The sequence below is a fragment of the Macaca thibetana genome, chromosome 7, assembly GCF_024542745.1.
Source record: "Macaca thibetana thibetana isolate TM-01 chromosome 7, ASM2454274v1, whole genome shotgun sequence".
NCBI lineage: Eukaryota > Metazoa > Chordata > Mammalia > Primates > Cercopithecidae > Macaca > Macaca thibetana.
The window spans coordinates 91110727-91135140 of NC_065584.1; the positions used below are offsets into that span (position 1 = coordinate 91110727).

Below are 24414 nucleotides of genomic sequence, written 5' to 3' on the forward strand. Positions count from 1 at the left end.
GATGCAGCATTTCATCCATACAATGTTATGTAATTAAGGTTTTTGGTATGATAACAATTGGACATACTGATGAACACTGATAGGGTAATCCACTAAAATGGGCCCCCTTTGCACTACATCATATGAAGGCCTATGCTCATGAGGCTATCCTGGACTTTAAAATTTACCACTAACCACACGAGAGCTCACTGAAGTAAACTTACCTGAATAGAGATACTTTCCAAGTAGCTCACTTTTTTTGCATTACTATTATTGTGTGAAATACTTTTCTACCTAGCGTAACTGTTGCTCAGAAAACAACATATATAGTAACTTCAGACTTGCTTTTCTGCAAAGTTTTGGACACAATTCAAATATACAGCATGTAGGCAAATTTTCCCCAGTTGATAACACTCCTTTATAATATCAAAAGATTAAGAATGACATCGATGAATCCAGCATAAAATTTCCACAATGAACAGCACCAGGGAAACCATTTAAGTTCCACTTCTCATCAATTAAGTTCAGGTGCTATACCCAAGGATTAAGGTTGAGACTGCCCAAAGGTTGTCTGCCCAGCCCACTGCTGTTGTTTAACACACCGTAGTTAGGTAGAGAAAGAATGCTTGGATTATAAGCATCTTTGTAAAATTTCAAACAAGGTAAAACTAATGTATTACCTTATCACAATGAGAGTCCTGAATACCAAGTTAGCACATTTCATAGCTCCATTCCATGACATATGATTGTAGAGGATGAAATAGAAAAATGTAGCAAGACATTTACTGTCACTTAAATGATAGGTAGCAGTCACTTAGGCCTGAAGCACAATTGTGAAGTTTCATGCCACATTTTCACCGGCTAACTTATATGCATGTAGAGGTTATGTTAAAACTTCAGTTATTCCAAAGGATGAAAGTGTTACATTTTGATACAGATCTTCAGTTCCTATTTTACTATAAGCCTTTGAAATGTTAAGGCTGAATAGATCAAGTTATGAAAAGGGACAAGAGGAAGTAAGAACAGTGCAGATACAGTGGGAACACATGGTAACTTTCTGCCTTCTCCATTCTACGTGGATGGTGTGCTTTCCGGGCAGCAGGTGGTGTGACTGTAAAAAGATCACACATTTGTCAGTAACTATGTAGGATTTTTGGCACTGTTAGAGCGTAGCATTATAAAGTCAGGGCGGCTAATAAAAATTCCATCAACCAAATTTTTGATAAGTCTGAAATTTAAAAAATATAATTTTTCTACCAAGAAAATCCTTAGTTCTCCATTCAGCCCTTTTAGAAAACTTACATCATTAAAAAACATTTTAAAAAAAGAATCACTTCACAGCAACCAGATGAACATCTGGCAGCAAAGCAACATTAAAATGCCATCCTTTGAAAGGAAGAGCAAATACGTGACTCCTTCATGAAGAGCAGTTCTTTCTGGCAGGGTGGAGGCTCACAGACTTTCTGTTTATGGACTTTTGCAGAAGTCCAGGGCTGAATTTGGACCTGCTTTTCCTGTATTTTCTCAGTTGCATCTGGACAGTATGCTAAGTATACAAGAAACGAGGGTCAAAATGAAGACAATGTCATGCATCAGGTGACCAAGTAAATGTGCACAGCTTGTACTTAGAATCATTCTGTTAAAAACTAGTAGTGGAAGTAGCTGAAGCCTGTCTTTCACGTGTGACAAAAATATTTCAAAGTCAGTATAAACTTAATCACAAACCCATCAAAAAAGAACACTGAGGTCTTCTTTCAATGTGTGTTTTCTCCCCCCTTTCTCATTGTATGGAAACTGTTTATATTGAGAAAGAAAAAAAAATCAGATCCTGTAAATCTTCAAATATTCCTCAAATTCTTCTCATATAAAAAAAACTTATCAGAAAAATAAAAAATTTCAAAATCATTTTTCTGCAAACATTTTTAAAAAATAAGAAGTGTATTTTATTACAATCTACATTTTTGTTTTTAAAATCCCTCACAAAAGTCTGTTGCTACATTGTAAAACTTATAAACAAGGCTGGAACTTCCAGAGGGTGTGTGCTCTGGGATCCTCACTGAGCCTCCATGGGAGCCTCACTTTGCCGCCAACTCAGGCACCCCACCCTGCTACTCAAGACCATTGAGGCCATGGGGTTTTCTGAAACTCCTCAAAAACTAACAAGTTTCCATTGGAGACACTGTGGAGAATATGCTCTCAGGGAAATAACTCTCTGGGGAAAACAAGGGAGAGGAGAGGAAGCATCATTGAAGGTATGCGTGTTCAAAAGGGAATCTGGCTAGATTATCAAATCACTGTTTTCCAGGCACCTGAAACTTGCTTTAAATTAGATTTGGGGAGGCCCATCAATCTAAATGGTTTGTGTAAAAGACACACTCACATAAAAAGGAAAAACACAGAAGACAAACGGGTCCTTAATTTGGGGGATATATTCCAACTTGGGGGAAGGGTGAAGGCATTTTAGCTCTGAAGCTCAATCACGACATTTCCAGAGAGTTCTGAAGTGCCCCCGCATTGGACAGGACAGAATGGAAGAGTGTGCTGGACTGGCTGGATTCCCCAGTGTCAAGCTGGCAGCGCTCCTGAGGCTCTTGAGTGTTTATCAACTCAGCAGGTCAAAAGTCTGCAGACACTGGGTGGAGCAGCAGTAAGCCACAAAACTAACAGTTGTCCTCCTGGAAGGGGAAAAGGAGAGAAGAACACTGTGAGTTCAAGATTAAAGTCTCTGATTCTTTCTGTTGAAAACTGTCTCTTTTTTTTTCTTTGTTAAAATGGAGGATTAGCCATGGTCGACAAACTGCATTAATAGAAATTTAAATTTCCTTTTAAAACTGAGCACTGGAATCAGGTGAAGTATATACATGTGAATGTTCATTTTAATAGCAGTGTTCAGAGGATATACTATCCCTAAAGCAGAAACTAAGAAAAAAAAAATCTTTTCCACTTTACGTTTTGAATTCTGCTTACTAGAACCAACAGTGCAATCATAGAATTTGAAGTCCATTATAAAAATCATGTAACAGAAAATGTCACCAATTTAGCCAGAACACATATATACCAGAGCTTAAACAACATAATTTTAAGGAATTTATCCTACAAATATATGTATACACATAGATTGCTCATAGAGGTCATTTCAGAATCTGAATAATACAGTTCAAAGGTCTTCCCACATATCAGAGGTTTGGGCACCTTTGTGCAGTGAGTCACAAACTCCAGGGGGCCTCTGACTCACTCTGGACAGTTTCAGCTGCTAGATGCCTTGTTTTCCTGCCAGAAGTGCTATCCTCTGGTAGGGGGAGAACAGTCTCTTGTTGTTTCCACAAGACCCCCTGTGCTAATTGTCTTCTATTTCCTCACCCCCAACACAGTCCGCCTTTCTCTGTGGCCCAGGAAGGGGACCTCTGTAGACTTTACCAGCAAAGCTGCCTCAACTCCAGCTTCTGGTTAGGCCAGTGGGAGGCACCAGCAGAAGGCACCAGCAGGGGGCTGAAGGACAGGAAGAGGGAAAGTTGAGTATTTCCACCCCACTTCCTCTCTACCTCTGGGACTGGAGATTCTATCAGGCAGGCCCCCTTTGCCACCTCTGGTTCTTGCCAGGCTCCAGAGCTCCCTTTGCCCTTCAGGCCCAAGGATTAAGCATGGTAAGGGCTTCCTAATGCTGTGAGTCCCTGTGTGCCTCATTATCCTTCTGGATGCTCTGCACCCTGCCCAAACTTCAGCCAATTGCCCTTCTTCACTGATTTCTCTTCAAAGTCTCAGCCAAATGTGCATTTTGTTTTTCAGCCCTGATGAATACAGTATGTGTTATGAGAAGTGGCCCAACAAAGCAGCTCATCCAAGTGACATTCTGAGGTTGGGCTGGTGAGTACATGAATGGCTTTCTTACTAGGGAGAAGTGGGACCGTGCTAATCTGTAGCATGTGGTGGCATCGCAGTTACTCAAATATCACTGGAACAGAAGGTAACAGGAGGGCAAGGCATTGGGACAGCAAGTGGCTGTGGCACTTGATTGCTATGGCATCATGGTGATTCCAAGTTTGTGGGGTGAGATGACTTCTTTTGACTGTGCTGAAGAGATTCCGAAAAGAAAATGATAAGCTTAGTCCTTGAGATCTCAACTCAAAGCATGGGTAGAGAATCAGAAAGTTTTTATGGTGGCCTTAAATGAATCCTTATTTTATGAATCTGCAAGGGACATGGCTGAAGCTAAATGTAGAGGTTTCAGGATCACATGCCAGATAAAGATATATTTATGCTAAGTCTCTTATGCTAAAGTAAAAGATGCTGTTGGGAAAGAGTGGGAACTTGAGACTTAATATGGGAGCCTCTAGACAGGCACAAATCTAAGAGCCTTGACTCTCTAGCACCTCTAAACATTTCTTCATATCAGAAACAGATCTTTCCACCTTCTACGAAAACTAGCATTCCCTTGGGTACAAATGTTTCAATGGCTTCCTCTGTGGTGGTTATCTAAAAACTTTTCAGGACCCACCACCATCAATACTCATCGCCTCTAGGGCCAAAAAGGGTAAAATCCTAGCATGATCCAGAGATCACTGCAAGGTCTACTCCTGGAGGAAATCATGTACATGCTGATGGAGTTGCAGGATCTTGTCAAACTATATTAGCAGGAACCTGGAGGGCACACATGGAAATGGATTCTAAGTACATTAGCCAGCAAGAATGAATGTAAGATTGGATCAGGCCAACAGGGGTACTTCACCTATACCTCAGAATATGATACATTAAGCACCTGGGAGTGGTTAACAGAAGGCTTGACTCATTGGAGGCCAACGGCCGATGAGACAGCTGTGCTAGACTCCCCTTGCAGATTCTAGAGGGAGGATAAATGGAAATGCAGAGAGGACCCAAGGTGGCGGACCCTGCTCAGCCACCTCCTGAAAATCTCCAGGAGGGCCAAGAAGTCTTTTCTTCCCTAAGGCTAAATATATTTGCAAGGGGGAATACAAACTGGAAGTAGCAAGCACCCTTGATGCCTCAATAGATACATGATTATCAGAGGTGAGAGAGAAATCCTGCAAGAGTTCACATGCCTGCTACATCAGTGCAGTTTCAAATGGAAAAGAAGAGTTATATCCAGAACTGCCCACTACAGAGAAACAGATACACACTTGGTGGATCCCTCTGGATTTCGGGAGAAAATATATTTCAGTGGGAACTTCTGGTTCCATGAAGATGGGGTAGGCCCCATTCTTCCCAGGTCTTCTCCACTACACCTGAAACACTCTGAACAAAATACAACAAATAAGCACAGGCAAGCTCTGAAAGGGAGAATGAAGGCAGACAGCCCAGGGACAGAGGGACTTGAGGAACAACGCAGTGCTGGCGAGTTCCCTGGGTACCTTATTGCTCTCTATATCTTAAATAGAATGCTGTAGAAACCTCCAATCCAGAACCAGTAACATGCCCAGATGAAATTGGCTCCAAGTAAAGTAAGCCAAAGGCCAGGGATAGGAAAATCTACAGAGACAGAAAGTAGATAAGCAGTTGCCTAGAGCTAGATATGATGGGGATAGAGGGACAGGGGCAAGAGCTAAGTGTTTAGGGTTTCCCTTAGGGAGAGAAAATGTTCTGAAATGGATTAGGGTGAGGGTTGCACATATCACTGAATGTACTAAGAAACACTGAATTGTATACTTTAAATGGATGAAACTATATGATATGTGAATTATCTCAATAAAGCTGTTAAGACATAATAGAGATGAAAGGAGAAATAGATAAATCCATAAATAGAGTCGGGGACTTCAATACCTTACTCTCAGCAACTGATAGAATTACTAGATAGAAAATTAGTACAAGTACAGAAAAACTGAACAACACAATAAAAAAAATCTGACATATACAGAATACTATCCAACAGTGGCAGAATATATGTTGTTTTTCTCAAATGCCCATGGACCATATACCAAGTCACAGCTGAAATCTGCCTACGTGGACAGAGCTGCTAGAGCCATAAACTGGTAGGAACACTTAAATGAGAATGTTTACAAAATGTGGGCAAAAAACCACACCTTAAAAAATTTAAAAGGTATCATACAAATTATGTTCTCAAACTACAAGGGAATTAAACTAGAAATAATAAAAGATAGCTGGAAAATTCCTAGATATTTGGAAATTAAACAACTTAATTCTAAATATTTAGGTGAAAGAAGAAATCTGAAGAGAAATAAAACAAATTTTCAACTAAATGAAAATGAAATACAAGTTATCAAAAAGTAATAGGATGCAGCCAAAGCAGTACTTAAAGGGAAACTTATAGTACTAAATACACATGTTAGAAAAGAAAGGTCTAAAATTAATAACTCATATTTCTACCAGGAAACTACAGAATGAAGAACAATTTAAGTTTAAAGCAAGGGAAAAAATCATAGAGTATGTTCTTTGACTATAATAGAATCAAACTAGAAACCAATAACAAAAAGACAAGAGGAAAATCTTCAAACATATAGAAATTAAACACCACAGTTCTTTGACCCATGGATCAAATGACCACACTTTCGCAGGTCAAAAGGAAATATCAAAGGAACTTAAAACATACACAAACTGAACGAAGATGAAAATACGATTCAAAAATCAAAGATTTTGGTACATAGCTAGAAGACAGCAGTGCTGAGGGAAATTTATATCACTAAATGCTTACATTACAAAGAAGCTTAGATTATTGATTTGAGACTTTTCCTCTTTTCTAATGTAAGTACTTAGTGCTATAAATGTCCTCTTTTAGCTTTTAAAAACCTAAAAAAAGAAAATAAGCCCAAAGCAAGCAGAATAATACCAAACAATGAGGAGAAACCAATGAAATCAACCACTAGGATTATGAATAACAATAAAACTGATAAATCTTGAGCAAGACTGACAAAGATAAAAAGAGAGAACACACGAATTAATATTAGAAATGAAGCAGATGATATCACCACAGATCCTACAGCCATTAAAAAGATGTATAGGAATACCAGGGACAACTGTATACTAATAAATCTGACAACTTACAAGAAACAGTCTAGTGTCTAGAAAACTACAAACTACCAAAACTCAACTGTGATGAAATAGACAACCTGAATAGTTCTACAACCATTAAATAAATTGAATTTATAATTTAAAAAAGAAAACAAATTTCCCTGCCCAGATGGTTTCACTGAAGAATTCTAACAAAGAGTAAAAAAATAAATTTTTGAAAAGTTTTACACAATTTCTTCAGGAAAAAACAGAAGAAGAGGAACACTTCCTAACTCATTTAATGAGGCCAGTATTATCCTGACTCCAGAACCAGACAAGGATAATACAAAAACAGAAAATTACAGACCAACATCTTTCATGAACAAAGATTTTTAAATCTTCAACAAAGTATTAACAAATTAAAGAAATGTACAAAAAGAATTACATACCATGATCAAGTGGGAGTTATTCCAGGCATGTGAGGCTAGTTCAATATTTGATAATCAGTATCACCCGCCACATCAACAGGCAAAAGAAAAACCATATGATTATATCAATGGACTCAGAAGAAGCATTTAACAAAATAGAACACTTTTTCATGATTAAAACTCTCAGCAAACTATATAGAGAGGAAATCTTCCTTAATTTAATAAAGAGAACATACCAAAAACCCATACTTATCAGTAGGGTTAACACATTATACTTAAGAGATTATATTATACTTAACACATTATATATACTATTATAGTTAACACATTATACTTAACAGTGAAAGGCTGAGTGTTTTCCCTTTAAGATTGGGAACAAGGCAGCTGGGCGCGGTGGCTCACGCCTGTAATCCCAGCACTTTGGGAGGTGGAGGCAGGCGGATCACGAGGTCAGGTGATCAAGACCATCCTGGCTAACATGGTGAAACCCCGTCTCTACTAAAACTACAAAAAAATTTAGCCAGGTGTGGTGGCAGGCACCTGTGGTCCCAGCTACTTGGGAGGCTGAGGCAGGAGAATGGTGTGAACCCAGGAGGCAGAGCTTGCAGTGAGCTGAGATCACGCCACTGCACTCCAGCCTGGGTGACAGAGTGAGACTCTGTCTCAAAAAAAAAAAAAAAAAGATTGGTAACAAGACAACAAGGCAAGGATGTCTATTTTCACAACCTTAGTCAGCACAGTACTTGAAGTTCTAACCACTGCAATAAGGCAAGAAAAAGAAATAAAGGCATATAGATTGGAAGGGAAGAAATAAAACCACTCCTTAGCAGACAGCATGACATGATTTTCTATGCAGAAAATCCCAAGGCATCTACAAAAAATACTCCTAGAACTAAAATGCCAGTTCGGCAAGCCTGCCACATATACAATCAAAATACGAAAATGAACAACATTCCCATATGCTAACAATGAACATATGGAAATTGAAATTTTAAAACACAGTATCATGTATAAGCACACAAAAAAGTGAAATATTTTGATATAAACTTAGGAAAACGTTTAATGGTATGTATGCTGAAAATTATAAGATGCTGATGAAAGAAGTAAAAGACCTAAATAAATGGAAAAACACATCATGTTCATGCATTAGAAGACTCAACATAGTATATATGTCAACTGTCTCCAAATTAATCTATAAAATTAAAGCAATTCTTATGAAAATCTCAACAAGGCTTTTTGGAGACAAAGATAAATTTATTCTAAAATTCAGTGGAAAAGTGTAGGGCCTAGAATAGCTAAAACAATCCTGAAAGGGAAAAGTGAAGTGGAAGTATCACTCAACCTGATATTAAGGCCTACCATAATCTAACTATAGTAATTAAGACAGTTTGCTATTGACTAAGAGATAGACATAGATCAAGTGAATGGAACAGAGAATTATAATATAATTATATTAACATGTAATTATATAGGCTTCACGACCTTGGGGGAGGTAAAGATTTCTTAGAACACAAAAAGCATTACTATAAAATTGAAATGGATTAATTTAACTTCATCAAAACAGAAGACTTGTTTTCAAATGACATCTTTAGGAAAGCAAAAAGGCAAGCATCACTTTTGAATTTTTTTTCTTAACTCAAGAAATTATGTGAATTTTGAGTTATTAGATACTTTTACATTACCTCTAATTTTAAAAAATTGAAGTTGGTTGGGTAATGGTTAATGGGTACAAAAAATAATCAGAAAGAATGAATAAGACCTACTATTTGATAGCACAACAGGGTGACTACAGTCAGTAATTTAATTGTGCATTTTAAAGTAACTAAAATTGTATAATTGCATTGTTAGTAATACAAAGAATAAATGCTTGAGGGAATGTGATTTTCATGATGTGATTATTATGTATTGCATGCCTGTATCAAACATCTCATGTACCCCATAAATATATCTACTATGTACTGACAAAAATTAGAAATGAAAAAATTTTTTAAATAATTTTTTTAAATGAAGTTGGTTAGAACCCTAGTTCCAATAATTTTTATGCTATACCAGGATGTATACATTTGAATAAATCAAATTGAAAAGAACCACAGACACAAAGGGTGTATTTTGGGGGATTAGTTGATGAAACTTAACACAGGGATCAAAAGATAATTATGTTAAATGCAAATCATTCATACTAGGGATACATTTCATACCACAGCCATTTAGTTTTTAAAAATAAAGCTCCTCATATGGTTTAGCTGCGTACCCACCCAAATATCATCTTGAATTGTAATTCCCATAATCCCCATGTGTCGCGGGAAGGACCCAGTGGGAGGTAATTAAATCATGGGGGGGCGGCGGTTACCCCCATGCTCCTGTTTGCATGACAGTGAGTGAGTTCTCATAAGATCTGATGGTTTTATAAGTGTCCTTTCCCTCTTTGCTCAGTAATTCTCTCTCGCTGCCAGTGAAGAAGGCCATGCTTGCTTCCCCTTGAGCCATGATTGTAAGTTTCCTGAGGCCTCCTCAGCCATGTGGAAGTGTGAGTCAATTAAACCTCTTTCCTTTATAAATTACCCAGTCTTGGGTATTTCTTCATAGCAGCATGAGAACGGACTAAAACAGCTCCCAAGCAAAACCATTCAATTCCATGAAGATACGGGATTTACACTCGTTAAAGGATAATGTCCTTTGGATCATCATTAACTCCTTATGAAGCTCATGGGGGTGGAATGAGTAACCTGGAGGTGTCATATTTGTGCAACAAATAAATCCCAAGGCTGTGTACTTATTTGCTTTTGGGAGACTCATCTAATAACATATTGTATCTGTTTGTTGTATTAATAATCTGAGTTATTACAAGTACACCAACAAATCTGCTGCCTTAAGAATGGATTCATGTTGGTTAAGTCCTTTAAAATCCACAACTGTGGCACCAGAGACATCAGAGGTCTGGGGAAACACTTTGAGCTGAGCAATAAGCTCTACAGTTAAGAAAAAGATGCTGATAAATTCTACAAAGAACATCAGACATGACATTTGTTGCTTTAGAATCTCTGAGCATATTTACAGGCAAGGCAGAAGAAAGAGCATTTCAGCTTGGTTTTAAAATACAGAAATACCACTATTCCTTAAAAGAACGAATCACAATGCTGTTGGCACATATTGGAGCCCACAAAAATCATAAGAAATGTGGGATTTCTTCTGCAAATATGTTTCCTGATTAAAAACATAAAGCATACATTTGACTCATACAGAAAGTCAAGCCAAAAGAAAAAAAAATATTTATAAGACAAAGTTAAAATCCTGAGCTTGTGTACATATTAACTTACTCAAGAATCATCTAATAACATATTGTATCTGCTTGTTGCATTTATGTTCGTAGTGACTGTCTCTCATGGGAAGATTCTGTGTGCAGAAACAGAAACAGAAATGTCAAGCAGATTTCTTTCTTGATTGTGTCCTTGCCCTAGACATTAGGAATGAGATATGTATGAGAAAAGAATCAGGTGGTGGGGTCAAAGCAGAATTTTCAGTACCTACTGCAGAGCATGGCCCATGACAGATGGTCAACAAATAATTTTTGAATGTTACAAGGAGGAAGAAACAGTTAAGAACAATTTACTTAAATTTTTGAAGACTATTTCACTTGTGGGAAATTTCATAAGTCACCTTAAGAGGGTGCCAATGAATAGGCTTCTGTCAAAAGGAAAAAAAAAATTCCCAAAATGAGTATGCAAATAATGTTGGTATGACTGATATTACTTGGCTTCAAAGAAGCAATAGCCACAAAAAGCAAGGGTAAGGAAATGTGAAACATTTCATAAGTGATGAAACCAGATAAGAATTATGTAAAAGAGCTTATTTTAAAAATAAACTACTAGTGAGTGAGAGAAGGGAGTATTAATTCTTCTGAAAGACAAAGGGAAACTTTAAGACCAAGTCAGTTTTGCAGGCCCTCTAACAAACAGGTCTCCATCTCAAGGCACAGCAATCACTCAGACACGTGGCACTCTCATAGAATCACTCTGGCCCAGATGACCAAGAATTCCTGAAAGAACCAAGCTGTGCAAATCTGAGCTTGAAAGTGGCCTGACTGAAGCCCATGGTGTCCTCACCTACCACAGCACCCGGCTGGCAGTAGGTGCTCAAACTGTGTTTGCTGACCGACTGGATAAATTAATGAACAAGAGGATGAGTCTTTTGAGTTACTTGGAAGTAATGTGAAAATTTTTTTTACAAGAAGCCATTGGCATACTAATGTTTTGTTTTTGTTTTTGTTTTTGAGACAGACTCTTGCTCTGTCACCCAGGCTGGAGTGCAGTGGCACGATCTCAGCTCACTGCAACCTCTGCCTCCCAGGTTCAAGCAATTCTCCTGCCTCAGCCTCCCAGTAGCTGGGATTACAGGCACCTGGCATACTAATATTTTAATCATTAAAACTATTTTTAATTTCTAAAGCAATACCAGTTCATTACAAAAATTTAACACTACTTAAAGGAAACCACTGTTACTTTGGTGCATGAGTCCTTCCCAAGACTTTTTCTATATATATACAATTATTTCAATATATGTGTATGTGCATGTATTTACTATATATGTGCACATAGATATACACATATATTCACACCTATAATTGCTTGACAAAGACTGGATCACACTATGCAATCTTTTATGAAACTTGCATAAAAACTTTTTTTTTTTTTTTTTTTTTTTTTTTTTTTTGTGACGGAGTCTCGCGCTGTGTCACCCAGGCTGGAGTGCAGTGGCGCGATCTCGGCTCACTGCAAGCTCCGCCTCCCAGGTTCATGCCAATTCTCCTGCCTCAGCCTCCGAGTAGCTGGGACTACAGGCGCCCGCCACCACGCCCGGCTAGTTTTTTGTATTTTTAGTAGAGACGGGGTTTCACCATGTTAGCCAGGATGGTCTCGATCTCCTGACCTCGTGATCCACCCGCCTCGGCCTCCCAAAGTGCTGGGATTACAGGCTTGAGCCACCGCGCCCGGCCCATAAAAACATTTTTAATTGAACAAAAAAAAAATTGCCATAACAATCTTTCCTTTTCTTTTTTAATGTGTATACAATTTTAGAGAAAGGGCTTTTTCAGTACCTCTAGAAAGAATTTTTTTCAAATATTGTTTTGTAGATTTGTAAAATTATATCCCAAGTATATAGAGTTGAAAATGAAAGTTCCCCTTCCACCTGACTACCTCATAACTCCACATTCCCCCCTTCCCAAGATACTCATAGTAAAGAGTTAGAACTCCATCCTTCTGGACTTTTTAGTGCAAACACCCAAACTGTACACACACACACACACGTGTGGGTACATACATACACATACACGTGTGGGTACATACATACACATACACACACGTGTGGGTACATACATACACATACACACACGTGTGGGTACATACATACACATACACATGTATTTCAAAAGTATCTTGTTCAGAATGTTAGAGAATATTTAATTTTGTGTTTATGAGTTTATTTATGAGTTGAAAGTATATTTGAACTCATTATTTACAAGTTTATTTATTTCAAGATTTCTCGATGCTAATATGCTGGTCCACTTAGTAGCTAATTGAACAGCACAGTGGCTAAAACACAGATTTGGAGTCAGACTGCTGGGGTTCAAATCCCAGCTCTGCTATGACACCTTGGCCCAGTTTGTAATCTTCCTGTACCTGTTTCCCCTGTAAAAGGGATATCACAGGTTGGACCACATGGAAATGCATATGACTTGTATGATTCAACCTAACGACAGTAAATATCTTATAGTACTAAGAAAAGTAATATAGCCCTAGCTCAACTTCCAAACTAGATCTCTTTATCCCTAGGACTATTGGTTCTTCCATTGCACCCATGGCTTATTACACAAAAGCAGAGACAACACAGCAATGAAGCCTGAATGCACTCTGTACTACCTGTTTTGGCTAAAGCTTAACCAGCAATATGGGAAGAACCATTGTGATACTGGCCTATCTACAGTTCCTGTCGCAAAATACCCTGGTGATTAAAGTAAGACCTTTTGATTAACTGTGATAGTTAATTTTATGTGTCAACTTGGTTAGGCTATGGAGCCCATTTGTTTGGTCAAATACTAGTCTAGCTGTTGCTGTAAAGGTATTTTTTAGAGATATGATTAACACTTAAATCAGTACACTCTGAGTTGAGCAGATTACCCTCCATAGTGTGGGTGGGCTTTTATCCAATTAGTTGAAGGCCTTAAGAGCAAAAAAGTAGAAGGTATTCTCCTTAAGACTGCAATAAAGAATCCCTGCCTAAGTTTCCAGCCTGGTGCCCTGCAGATTTCAGACTCAACACTGCAACTTCAACTCTTACCTCAATGTCCAGACTGCCAGTCTGCCCCAAAGTTCTGAACTTGCCAGCCTTTGCAATTGTGTGAGCCAATTTCTTAAAATCAGTCATTCTCTCTCTTTCAATGTGAGAGATTTTGCTATCAGGAAGTGGGATGCTGCTGTGACAAATACCTAAAAATGTAGAAGTGGCTTTGACATGGGGTAATGAATAGAGGCTGGAAGAGTTTTTAGGTGTGTGATAGAAAACAGATTATTGGGAGAAATAAAGAAGAATCTGGTGAGGGCTCACAAAAGAAAGGAAGGCGCTATAGAGAAAGTTTCTATTGTCTTAGAAAATACATTGTCAGGAACAGAATGTTGCTAGAAATACAAATGTTAAAGATGCTTCTGGTGAGGTCTCAGACTGCAAATGAGAAATGTATTATTGGAAACTGGAAGAAAGGTGATCCTTGTTATAAAGTAGCAAAGGACTTGAGTGAACTGTGTTCTATTGGATGGAAAGCAGAATTTGTAAATGATAATTTGGATATTTGGCTGAGGAGATTTCTAAGCAAAGTGTTGAAGACACTGCTTGGTTTCTTCTTGCTGCTTATAGATGTAAGTAAAATACAAGAGGAGAGAGATAAATTGAGAGCACATTATTATTAAGCACAAGGAACCAGAACTTGAAGATTTAGAAAATTCTCAAAGTCTATTCATATTGTAAAACATGAAAGAGAACATCAACAGTGTGACTGGACAATGGTTTGCAAACAGATTAGGTATGTGACTTGTGGATCATCAACTATTTCAGCAAAAATACTGCTAGCTTGTATGAACAGGACAGAGATGGGATGAGATGAAGAAATGCGGTCAGACTTCTGGTATTTTAGGCAGGATGGCCAAAAGAACTACCTAGATGCAAACATATGTTATCCTTAAAGAGAAGAAAGAGTCCAAGGGTAGGGCAACCTTCTCAATTCCAGGGGCAGGGCAACCTCTTTGGTTCATCCAGGACTAAGGGGGTGTGATTGTCACCCCACTGGGCCCAGAGAACAGAATGTGGAACCAAAGAGGATTATTATTAAGCCTTAAAATCTAATGCAATTTCACCTTCTAGATTTTAGATTTGAGACCTGTGACCCCTTTTTTCCCTTCTAACATTCTCCCTTGTGGAGTAGGAATGTCTATTGTATTCCTGTCCCACCATTACATGCTAGAAGCAGCTAAATTGTCATCTGGTTTCATAGGTTCATAGCTGGAGAGGAGTTTTGCCCCAGGATGAATTATATCCTGACTCATACCTGATTTAGATATTTAAGATGAGATTTTGAACTTAAGGGTTGATGCTGAAATAGATTTAGGACTTTCTGGGGATGGGATGGGGTGAATTTATTCTGCATGTGAGGACATGAATTTTGGGGGATGTGGTATTGTCTTAGACCCTGTTTCCTGACATATGGCTCCTAAAACTCTGGAATCTCCTAAGTGATTAGAGTGTCATTCATATGCTAATGAGACAACTGGTGGCTGGGGAATCCCTAGGTAGCTTCAGGATGTGTGCTGGTCACTGAAAAGACCAAGACATAATTAGAGGGTTGGGACTTTTAGCCCCATCCCCGACCTTTGGGGAAGGGAGGGGGGCTGAAAGTTGTGCCACTCACCAATAATCAATGGTTTAATTAATCATGCCTATGTAATGAAGCCTCCATAAAAGCCCAAAGGACTGGGTTTGGAGAACTCTGGGATAGCTGGAAGATGGCATGCCCAGAGAAGGCATGGAAGCTCCATATTTATTCCCACATGCCTTTCCTTATATGTCTCTTCTATCTGGCTGTTCACCTGTATCTTTTATAATAAATCAGTAAACTCAAATGCTATGGTTTGAAAGTCCCCTCCAAAGTTTATGTTGACATTTAATTGCCAATATGACAATATTGGAAGGTCTTTGACAATATTGGAGGCCTTTAAGAGGTGATTAGGCCATGAGAGCTCTGCCCTCATGAGTGCCGTTATCACAGGAATGGGTTAGTTATCATGGGAGGGGGTTCCTGATGAAAAGGATGAGTTTGGTCTGATTTTCTTTGTCTCTTGTGCCTGCTGCCTTTCTGACATGTTATGATGCAGCAAGACAGCCCTCACCAGACGTGGCCACTCCATCTTGGACTTCCCAGGCTCCAAAGCATGAGCCAAATAAACCTCTTTTCTTTATAAATTACCTGATCTCAAGTACTCTGTGATAGCAGAATAAAACAGATAAAACAGTTACGTGTTTCCATGAGCTCTGTGAGCCACTCTAACAAATTAACTGAACATGAGAAGGAGGTATTGGGAGCCCTGATTTTACAGCTGGTTGGTCAGAAGTACAGGTGACAATCTACAACTTGTAACTAGCATCTTAAGTGGAGGCAGTCTTGTGGGACTGAGCCCTTAACCTGCGGGATCTAATGCTATCTCCAGTAAGATAGTGTCCAGAAACTGATGGACTTACAGGACACCTAGCTAGTATCTACTGGAGAACTGGCTGGTTGCTGGTGGGGAGAACTTCCCACAAATTTTGGTGACAAGAGGTGAAGCATTCTGTATTATATTCAGTATTGAGTGACTATGTAAGAGCAGGAGAAAACATTTTTTTTTTCTTATCTCAGTGGGGAAAGAGCGCCAACTGTTATGGGTTGAATTGTATAGCCCCCCAAATTCCTGGGTTTTAGTCCTAACCCCTAGTACCTCATAATGTGACTACTATGGATTGGACTGTTTCCTTCCTAAATTCATATGTTGAAGCCCAAACCCCCAATGTGAGGGCATTTGGAGAGGATGTCTTTGGGAGATAATTGGTTTAAATGAGGTCATGAGGTGGGATCCTCATGATAGGATTTGTGCCCTTATAAGAAGAGACATTCTCTGCCATATAAGGAGACAATGAGAAGCTGGTTGCCTGCAAGCTAGGAAGAGAGCCCTCACTAGAACCCAACCATGCTGACCTCTTGATTTCAGACTTCTTTCGTCCAGAACTATGGGAAAATAATTTCTGCTGTTTAAGCCACCCTGTCATTTTGTTATGGCAGCCTGTGCTGACTAATATAGAGACCTTATTTGGGAACAATATCCTTGCACATATAATAGATAAGATGAGGTCATTAGGGTAGGCCCTAATCCAATATGAATGGTGTCCTTATAAAAAGAGAAAACTTGTGCACAGAGACAGACATTCATAAAGGGAAAATGATGTGAAGAGACGAAGGGAGAAGATCGTCATCTACAAGTGATGGAGGCCTGGAACAGATCCCTCCCTCACAGCCTCAGAAGGAACCAACCCTGCTGACACCTTGATCTTGGACTTCCAGCCTCCAAAACTGAGATACAATAAATTTCTGTTGTTTAAGCCACCCAGTTTGTAGCATTTTGTTGCAGCATCCCTGGCAAACGAATCCAATGCCCCTGAAAAACTTTGGGTAGCCTGGTTTCCTACTGGGAAATACAGAACTTGTGAGATCCATACGTGCTTGGGAAAAGAGAAATATGTTATTTTACTAAGAAATAATCTTCTGTGTTGAAGTCCTCCATTTTAATAAATGAACAATAAGTTTTGAAAATGAAAATTTGCTATGCCTACAGGATCAAAAGTCATGAATTTGCTAGCTATTCTTCTTTGCTATATATATTTGAAAGTTTGGGTATTTATTGTTTATGCAAAATATTGTCATTTCTTTTTACTTCACTCTGTATTAAATTTAGGTTGAAACTAACACTTCCACTGAATTTGGTATTTTAGAAGAATATTCAATATGTTCCTTTTTGAAATAATGCCAGATGTTCACATTAATTTAGATATTGGCTGATATAATGTATTTTATGACAAGCAATGCAAACAACTGAATATATTAGAAAACTTAGATCTTTTAGAGTTTATGATATTAAAAAATATTTTCAGCAAAAAGCTACTGGAGATTCAAGTATTTGGTTTTCAATTACAAAATAAAGTACTTTTAAGACTATGGTAGAAACTGAAGCCGATGCTTTTAATACAATCTCCATGGCAACATGGGAAGGAGCACAGCCTGGTGGGCTGAATGAAAGCCACAAACTCTCAATTTCAGACCCTACCATTAACTTCCCACAGAAAGCCATGTTTGTATCTTGGCATTACATCTCTGCTATAAACAGAGGCACTCTGGCTTTATGCAAGAAAAGAACATTGCCTTAGTTCTATGTACTTGATATACTCATTTTATGAAATTAATATCATATTTATGTCCTGAAACAATAGATTAGTCACACTATATTTCTAAGTTGTAGCAGGGAAATTAAATAGTAAATGGAAAATGCAAGTACTGCCTAAATTCCCCAAATTTTATATAAAGATAACATAAAAGTGATTTCATTTGAAGGATCTACTTTATTTTCAAAAATGAATTGCCATGATTTAAAAAGTTTAATTTTAAAAACAGGTATTCAGAATTTGATTGGCTACTGAGCATCCTGACACTATCATTTTGTTTACATTTTCATATTTTCAGTAAGGAAATGTCTTCTATAGGAAATTGTATAATAACAATGCATAAGGGTTTGAACTATAGTTTAATGAATTAGTTAAGATTTTCCTGTGATGATATCTTGCTAATATAAAGATCATTTGCTAAAAACACAGCAAAAATAAGAAGTAAAAGTCTCTGAACTACAAAAATAGATAATAATAGTTAACATTTGCTTTTTATTACTTGCCAGACACCATCCTGGGCTCTTTGCAGGGATGATCACATTTAATTCTCACAATGACCTTATTAAATAGATATTATTATTATTCCCATTCTATTGATGAAAAGACTAAGCTCAGGGATGGTCAGTAAATTGCCTTAGGTGGCCTGCGGAGTTGGAATCAGGGCCTGTGTACTTCACCACTATAAGCTTCTCATAAACATGTCTATTTTATTTGTTAATTTTATTCATGTAGTAATACTTAGAACCCAATTCAATTATTTTTATTCTAATTTAAATGCAATTCCACCAAATCTGGTTATCTGATCACCTTAGAAGTAGCAAATTAGAAAGATTCGGAGCAGAACTCCTGCAAGCATGAAACATTAAAATTACAGAAGATTGAAATAGGAAATGAAATATAGCAAAACAGGATTATCCAGAGCAAGAAAAAGATAAACACGGTTTTGGGATGGAGTGGGTAGAGCTATGGAAATGGGAACTACCATTTGTTGAATACCTCTTAAGTGCCAGGTGTGTGCCTTTCTCATCTGCCAAGCCTCACATGGCCCTGCCACGCAGGCTGTTGTATCCCCATTTTGAGAAGTCCCACAGCCTGCCCACGTTCTCACAACAGAAGAGCCAAGCTTGTTGGGTGCAAAGTCCATGCTCTGAACACTGCCCCATATTGCCTATCTTGCATGGATTAAGAAACGAAGGAGGGAAAGAAAATCTTGGAAAGGTTTCTATTAACATGATTACAAGCAAAATGCTTTTTGGCATATGAAAGAGGGATAATGGCTTCAGTTATGTGGAAAATTTACTCACATGAAATATATTTGATGGTGATAAATGAGGTACTATAGTACTTTTTTTAACTTAAACAAATTCAAAGTTAGAAAACGTGTAAATTTCGTTTCCTAAATTTAGGAAGCCCATAAACTAAGGTTGTAGAAATGGGGAATTTTTCATCTGATGGCCTATCTTTAACTGCTATTTTTTTTTGAGATGGAGTCTCACTCTGTCACCCAGGCTGGAGTGCAGTGGCGCGATCTCAGCTCACTGCAAGTTCCGCCTCCTGAGTTCATGCCATTCTCCTGCCTCAGCCTCCTGAGTAGCTGGGACTACAGGCACCTGATACCACGCCTGGCTATTTTTTATATTTTTAGTAGAGACAGGGTTTTACTGTATTAGCCAGGATGGTCTCCATCTCCTGATCTTGTGACCTACCCGCCTCGGCCTCCCAAAGTGCTGGGATTACAGGCGTGAGCCACCACGCCCGACCCACTATTCTTTTTTGGAAGTAGCACTATTGGGCATGAGAATGCCACTTGGAAAGGTTAGAAATTCAGAACAGAAATGTGTGTGTGTGCGCATGCACACTCTCTCTCTCACACACACACACAGAACTCAATCACACATTTTCAGTTAGCAACACCAACTAAGTAAAAGAGCTGGGCGCATCCCGTTATACAACACATTTTTTTTCTTGCATCCCTTATTGCCTAAAGGATACTGTGAATAGGGAAATAGCAGGAAAACATTCTCACAAAGAATGAGTTCCTCTAAATAATATATACAATAAAACTGTCCAGCACATGACCAAAAAATTAACTAATAAAGGCAAGTACAGTTTTCTTCTGATGTTCAAAGTGAGCATCATTTCATTTAGCTGTTCCTCAGGAAGCATGTTATGCCCCTTTAAAATTGCTGACTTAATGCTTTCATGCACAGCCTCTCGCCTCCCCACCCGGCACCCCTTGCCTGGGTGTAAACCCTGGTGCCCACTTAGGCATGATTACCACTGGTGCAGCCCTGCCATTGGCGTCTCTCTCAAGGGAAAGAGCTTGGGGTAGACGATGGTAAACATAGGCTCACTACACCGATGACAGTGCCCCAGAGGGCAATGCAGCAGCTCCAGGAGACTTCTGGGTAATGAGATGGGAGACAGAAAGTTCAAATCTGGAACACAAGAGAAAATCACGCACGTGAGTAAAAAATCAAACTTCCTTAAACTAGGCTTCTTAAAATATTTCTCTTTGTTACCAAATAATTTCAGTTACTTAAAAGTACTTCATGTTGAAAATTCTGTTATCTGATTGATAGACACTGAATAAAAATCTAACATCATCTGAAAATGAAAGTTTTTTAAAATATTTTTGATACTAAAAGAAAACATAAATTCAATCATTTTAAGAGCCAGAAACTATCCTGAGGTAGAGGCAAGGAATAAGTGAGATAAAATATTTTTTAAGAACAAAGATCAAAAAGGGATAATTCACCCAAAGAGGATTTTTGCAAACTTTAATAAGGGTCAGAGACTTTTTGGAACTGACGACTAAAACTGACTTTCATTAAGTTCTCCCTAATCTATCAGGCATTTAGTATCAATCTTCCACTAAGGCTAAATCATATTTTTTAAAGAGAATGAAAAGGAGGAAATAAAAAAAGAATGAAAAATAATGAAATCAAGCTTCTCCTTGTCTTATTCCCATGAACTGTCATTAATAAAAACAGGGAGCTTCCTTCCCAGCTTAGTCTGAGCTACCCAAAAGAGACATTTAAAGCAAAACATCCCAGTGGCCCAAGCAATCTTGAGGACACATTTACACCAGGTTTCTACTGATGATGAACATCCAACAGAGAGAGAAATGCTCATGCTGAGGTGAAATCTAAAAATTATCAACTCATCTTTGGGAAGGAAATACAAATCATCTTTTTACCTTTTATATATGTCCAGACTTATCAATAACACTTAGAAAAATGGAATTTACTGATTGGTGAACAACTATAATTTTCTGTTTAACTTTTAAAACCAACTTAACTTTGCACTAGGCATTTCTGGAAGGTTAATGTGAGATGTTTTTGTATGGACTCTGTTTTTTAAGTAAAGATGAAACATTTCACAGTTTTAAAAACACCTGAAATGTATTTTTCGTATTAATATTGCCTAGTGCTGTCTTAAAGCATTTCAGACATACACCCACAATACCTATCAAATCTGTGCACTGCCAAATCTTTTCCAAATTTCAGCTGCCTCACTACGACAATACTGCCAACGGCTCCCAGTACTTCTACCTCCTTTAGATCTACATATTGCTGAGATGCAAGGAGGTGGTAAGGCAAAAACCTGCTCTACTGACGTATCCAACTTTAAGGACAAGATCTTTCCAAATTTCCCCTACTGCCAGCCTTTTACTTTAACCAAATACACATTCCCAACACCAAGTTCCTTACCTGAAACCACACAGTTGAACTTTTAAGCACCGTCCTTTGCAACTGACAACCACGTTTTTTAAGAATGCTTCTCTGTCTGTAGGGGGTGCTAAAGTGATCAGTGTTGATAACATATCAAAAGTATTTTTCTTATTAGGAAAATCCTGTTGCAAAACAATGTGAATGTACTTAATGCCACTGAACTGTACACTTAAAGATGGATAAAATGGTTACTTTCGAGTTATGTGTATTTTACCACAATAATTTTTTTTTTAAGATGAAAGCCCAAACAGGTGCACAAAGCACAATGTTCACTAAATAACACAGAATAATAAAAAAACCAGAAGTCCCACGTACCTTTCAGCAAGCTGTGGTAGGTATGATACAGACTTCTCATGGCCAATTCCTGCAGAGGGAGGACGTGATCATGCTCCGTCCCTATGGCCTTCACCTCGGCTGGGAGGAAAACGGTTCGCTGCCCTGATGAAAAGGAAAGCAGCTTCACCTCGGAAACTTGAATGGGAGCACCACAGCTGCAGAAAGACACACATTCACAGTATTAGCAATAAGGAGAAGAATACGGGTGCCAATAAAATGTGTTAATCAAAATATACATTTGAAAATTCGTGAATTCTTTTAAAGTAGAATTGCCAGAATTCTTTTCAAAGTGAACAGATGCTATCCCGGTTTCCTTCATAAAACCTGGCCCAGAAATCTAAACTCATTAGTTGGAACTCAGCTAAATCATTGCTGAGGCCCAGTCACTTCTAGCAAGGAAGAACCTTAAAGGAACTTTCCTTCCTAGGCTCTACATAATTTGCTTTGTAAATTCTACTTTTCCCCATTTTATTACCCTCTCTAAGTATGTGTTTTTTTGAAACTCTCAAAATTAAAAGAAAAAAAAAGTACCTTGTTGAATAACAGCATCTTGGTTTAGTAGAATTTTTGTGTAGAAAAACTTAAACCCATAAAGCAAATAGATTTTAAATGGCAGAAGATAACTTTATTGGATCGTTCCATAAACTTGTGGGGAAAATATTCTTGGCATACTCAATAAGCCAAGTCATGCCCTATTCCCTGCAGCCACTCATAACCAGAAGGCAGAGATGTCCTCGTCCCTAATGCTGCAATGTTACCAAAACTCACAAATCCAATCTCATTCTACTTCTTGTGTGAAACCACTGGGTAACCTGAGAGCCTCAATACTTTTCTTGTGTAATGACAAATAGATGGCCAACAAACCTTGGCTCTGAAAACACAAAATAATATCACTAACCTTGACCAGATGCAAGCAATGAAGCTTAGGGCACAGGACTGGAAGCCAGAAACCCTTGATTCATTTATTTTTTAAAATTTTCTTCGTTTGTTCCTTCCCTCCATCAGAAAACATTTCCAGAGCACTTACTATATGCTAGTCCGTTAAGATACTTAAATTAAGAAAAACGAGAATGAACCCTTCCTTTGGGAGAAATCATTACAATTGTTCTAATGTGGGGGCAAAGAAGGGTTGACCGACTCTGTCCAGGGAATTAGGGGAAATTTTAAAGATAAGTCAATATCTGACTTAATGTTCAACTCACCTGGAATAAATGGAAATGTGTAATGAGCATTCCAAGCAGAGGGAACAGCATGTGCAGCAGTACAGAAGCCTGAAAGAATATGGCTACATCTTGGTTTCAACAGTGCTGGAAACAGGGATGCAGGGTATGGATGGGTAGGGGGAGGAGGCCAGGAATATTAGCTGAAGTTAGATGGTTTTAATTCATGGGGAAGACTGTTAGGTGTGGTTTTTTTGTTTCTTTGTTTTGTTTTGTTTTGTTTTTTACCAACTATCTGACCACAGTATGGTAGACAGGTAAGGGACTGATAAGTGGCAAAGAGGTAAAGAGAACCCAAATATAGAAGGAAACAGAAATGGGGAAGTCTTTAGGGTCTTGAAAATGAGAGCTTGAGATAAACAGAAGAGGTATGGAGTATCATTATGGGTAAGAAGCCAGTGGCTTTCTCTGTTAGTTCCCAAAGCAAATAATTCTGAAATGTGACTTTGTTCACATAATCTTTTATACTAATCAAGATAGATTTAGAGAATTCCTTTTGTAATATTCCATACTATGGATGAACCACAGTTTATTAATTTATTTATTATGTTTATCCTGACTTCAATGTTTTCCCTCCTACTACACATACATCATCACAATAAATCTTACATACATTCCAATGCACAGATGTTTTTATTATAGTAAAATTCCCAAACTGAGACCACCGGCCATGAAAAATGAACATTTTAAATGCCTGAGATCTTTCCAAAATGATTGTTAAGAAAGTATCCATTTCCCCATACCATCATCAGAAATGGATATTATCAGTCATTTTAGTTTTTGCTAGGCTGATTAATGGAAATGTCTCCTTGGTTACTAATGAGTTTGATCACCTTTTGTTAGGTTTGCTGGCCACTTGTATTTCTTCTTCTGTAAACTGTCCATGTCCATCCCTTACCTAATTTTCTGTTGAATTAAAATATAACGATTTGTAGGAACTTCCATATTGGTGATAACAATCCTTTGTCATATACACTGAAATATTTATCAATAAAAATGTTTTTGTCTTTTAACTTTGCATATGGTTCCCTTTGTCAGCAGTCATTCTTTTCTGATGTGAAATCTATCCACTTATTTTCTTCACAGTATCTACATTTTTCTGAATTTCTTAAGAGGGTTACCCTAATTTGAAGACTGTGCATATATTATTCTAAAGTTTCTTCCAGTATGTTTATTGTATTTTTATGTGTAGATTTTTTTTTTTTTTTTTTTTTAAGACGGAGTCTTGCTCTGTCACCTAGG

The 24414-nt window shown here is 38.0% G+C and overlaps 1 protein-coding gene across 7 annotated transcripts in view; it reads right to left on the bottom strand.

The window, feature by feature from the left end:
* Positions 1-2388: 2388 nt before the first annotated feature.
* The window catches only part of LRRC28 (leucine rich repeat containing 28), a 129426-nt gene continuing 107400 nt past the window's right edge, over positions 2389-24414 (bottom strand). For 6 of the 7 annotated variants that reach the window (XM_050799760.1, XM_050799757.1, XM_050799762.1 and 3 more), the window contains 3 exons: positions 21932-22107; positions 20161-20320; positions 2389-2654 (listed from right to left, as the gene is read on the bottom strand). In XM_050799760.1, coding sequence (XP_050655717.1) covers positions 2582-2654; positions 20161-20320; positions 21932-22107 — 409 coding nt within the window. In that variant the 3' untranslated portion in view covers positions 2389-2581. Of the gene's footprint in view, positions 2655-7388; positions 7424-20160; positions 20321-21931; positions 22108-24414 lie in introns of all 7 variants that reach the window. The other variant, XM_050799758.1, reaches the window with a different exon arrangement.